This window comes from Frankliniella occidentalis, unplaced genomic scaffold (assembly GCF_000697945.3).
Source record: "Frankliniella occidentalis isolate FOCC.00 unplaced genomic scaffold, Focc_3.1 Scaffold2, whole genome shotgun sequence".
NCBI lineage: Eukaryota > Metazoa > Arthropoda > Insecta > Thysanoptera > Thripidae > Frankliniella > Frankliniella occidentalis.
The window spans coordinates 3,877,076-3,879,778 of record NW_026267132.1 but is presented as its reverse complement, the minus strand read 5'-3'; the positions used below and the strand labels follow the sequence as shown (position 1 = coordinate 3,879,778).

General features: G+C 38.8%; 1 protein-coding gene across 1 annotated transcript in view; it reads right to left on the bottom strand.

The window, feature by feature from the left end:
• Positions 1 to 1,043: 1,043 nt before the first annotated feature.
• LOC113214010 (GILT-like protein 1) overlaps positions 1,044 to 2,703 on the bottom strand; it is a 2,894-nt gene continuing 1,234 nt past the window's right edge. Inside the window, exons 2-5 of the mRNA XM_026433248.2 lie at positions 1,996 to 2,145; positions 1,737 to 1,919; positions 1,496 to 1,645; positions 1,044 to 1,414 (exon numbers count right to left, since the gene is read on the bottom strand). Coding sequence (XP_026289033.1) covers positions 1,238 to 1,414; positions 1,496 to 1,645; positions 1,737 to 1,919; positions 1,996 to 2,145 — 660 coding nt within the window. The 3' untranslated portion in view covers positions 1,044 to 1,237. The remainder of the gene's footprint in view (positions 1,415 to 1,495; positions 1,646 to 1,736; positions 1,920 to 1,995; positions 2,146 to 2,703) is intronic.

The window sequence follows — 2,703 nt, the reverse complement described above, 5'->3', positions numbered from 1 at the left end:
ATTTTATTAATGGCAATAGTACAGTTTTCAATACTTGAAATCAACTTCACTCTAAACTGTCATAGGAGTGGTATTCGCTGAAAAATCCTCTCTATACGGTATAAGAGCTAGGTTGCATACTCGATCAACGTTTCTTGGTGTCACTAAGAAAACAGGTTACTCTGACCGCGCTGGTGGGCTAGGCTGAACAATTTATATTGACAAATTGACTTGCTTTTAGTTCCCATGTTCTGTAAAAGTTTTCCTCAAACGACTTTAGCCCAAGAAACAATGCCAGTCTTTTAGGATATGTCAAAGTTGTGTTGACATATAGTGGTAACTGTTATCAAAGATATATCCTTGTTTTCTTTTATTTATTCCGTTGTACATCAGCTACAATAAATACCCTCTGCTTAGTCCACTTGCAATAAGTTCCATAACTATCTAGTTTATTTCATTAACTATCCATGATTTTGGTGCCTTTTCTGAAAACCAATTGTGTTGTGGTGGACTGGATGTAAGACTGATACTTTCTCAATCTGAATGGATGGCAATAACTAGGGCCGTGTTTCCAAGATTGAAATTAAAGATTAATATTGCCTAATGTTCAACAAACTGGGCATGGCCTGATAGTGCAAAGCTAGGTTTTAAGTTATTTTGAGGCCAGCTTAGTTTTTTTCAATTTTTATTTGTGATCGCATCACATTCTGCGTCGGGCAAATATGTGCATGTTCTTAACTGCATTTAAATTGATTTTATTAGTAGTCAAGCTTCTGCCTTGCACGATTTAGGTAATTTCTGTGTGGCCTCTCCCACAAACCTAATTTTTGTTAGCAAATTGTGTCATTCACCTGTTACATCATGTCATTTATCCCTTTGAGGAAGTTCCAGTTAGGTACATCAGTTATATTTTTAACTGAATCTGTTTTATATTGAAGTGTACATGATCTGTTAATAAAGAAGATATTCTTTTTTTCTAATATTTATATTGGTATCCATTTTTCCTTGTTTCCTTCTGGGTTTTAGTTTTGATTTTTAAAAATTAGAAAGATAATTTAGAAAAGTTATCTAAAACTAGAACATTTATATATTTTTCTTTCAAAATAAAATATTGAAACTATACAGGTTGCATGAGCTGAAAAATTGTGAGACAATGTCAGGTATGACTCTTTACATTATGTACAAACTTTGCAACACTTGTGCAGTAGTACAGGAAAACCCAAAAATTTCTTCAATTTCAATGTAAAATTTCTTATAATTATTGATGTTGACTGACAAATACAATGAAAGTTGTTAACAGCAGGAAAAATGATCCAGTTAGTGAAGTGGATCCACTTGTCCCAGAGCACTCAGCTGGTTTTGGTGAGGAGATGTATTTGCAGAGAACTCCCTTAAAGTTGGTTTGAGCTTCTTTAAAATCATTTTCATCATATTTCTGCAACAAAATTACAATTTGAATAATAATTAAGCCTAATGTTCAATAAAATGAGCCAAAATCATCATAGAAAGTACTTACGTTGTTGAAAACAACTGTAGGCACACTCTTGAGAGGAGGCTGCAACATTTCTGTTTTATTTCCCATATCTGCCAGGAGGTCATCTGCCATGGTGCTGTTAGCGCACTGAATTATTTCGTTCTTTTCTCCAATGTTGAACTGATCGGCGCACTGAAATTGGAGAGTGATTAGTTTGAGGGGAATGAGGTGGAAGATAATATGTAGCACATTTTGTAGTGTACTTATGAGTGGTTTAAAGTACCTTTTCAGCAGGGAATACAATTTTCCTGTCTTCTAGCATGGACTTCATTAGGCAGTTAAGGTATGTAAGGCGTTCATTTTTGCTGGCCATTTTTTTCAGTGCACAAGCATGAACTTTATTGCCATAGCATTCTCTCTCTCCATGATGACATGTAAAATTCCATCCAGTTGATGTCTTCTCATGCTGAAATGAAAGGCAAACAATAAGTTTGGGAAATGCAGGTACCATTTTATATTGCAGTAACATGTGATGCGCATACCTTTGACTTGCCATAGGGAATCAACTGAAGATCAACATTCATAGACAAGTTGGCAATTTCCATTGTGGGAAACAGCTGGTTGATGTAGAACTTGATGCTGTCAGGGCACAGCGATTCATAGTAGACAGTGACAGTCACTGGGTTGGCGGCCTGCAACAATCACAACATTGACATCAGCAACGTTCCTTGGCTCAGCTTATGGCATAGACGCTCACCCGAAAAATGGTCACTAACAGTTCTAAGACCGATCCCTACCGACCCATATTCCGAGGTTGGAACCATCTCCATCTAGATCGGATCAGATCCGGACATCGCTCAGGAGTTTAAGACTGAGACTTCTATGGGGAAGCTCCTGCCCCACATTCGTTGTCACAGAAAGGAAGAGCAGTTGAGAAAACAACCTACAGCATGAAGCTAGCTGCATGCTGTTGCTCAAGGTTCGGCTCGGCAAGGGGCCCCTCCACTCTTGCCCTCCCTTTTCCTCCCCTTCCCTTCACCCGGAGTCAAGGCGAGCGGTGCTTGGTGCAAATGAAAAGTACCGGCATGTCAGACAGCGGAACGAAGCTGAGACTGCGTCGTAGTCAGAAGCTGGTCGCAGGAATTTTTAACGGTGAACTCAACTCGAATTTCCAGCTGATGTCAACACTACCCCAACCGTATAGATTGCGTGTGCAATGTCGGCTGGTTGACATTTTGACTCGTCCCCTA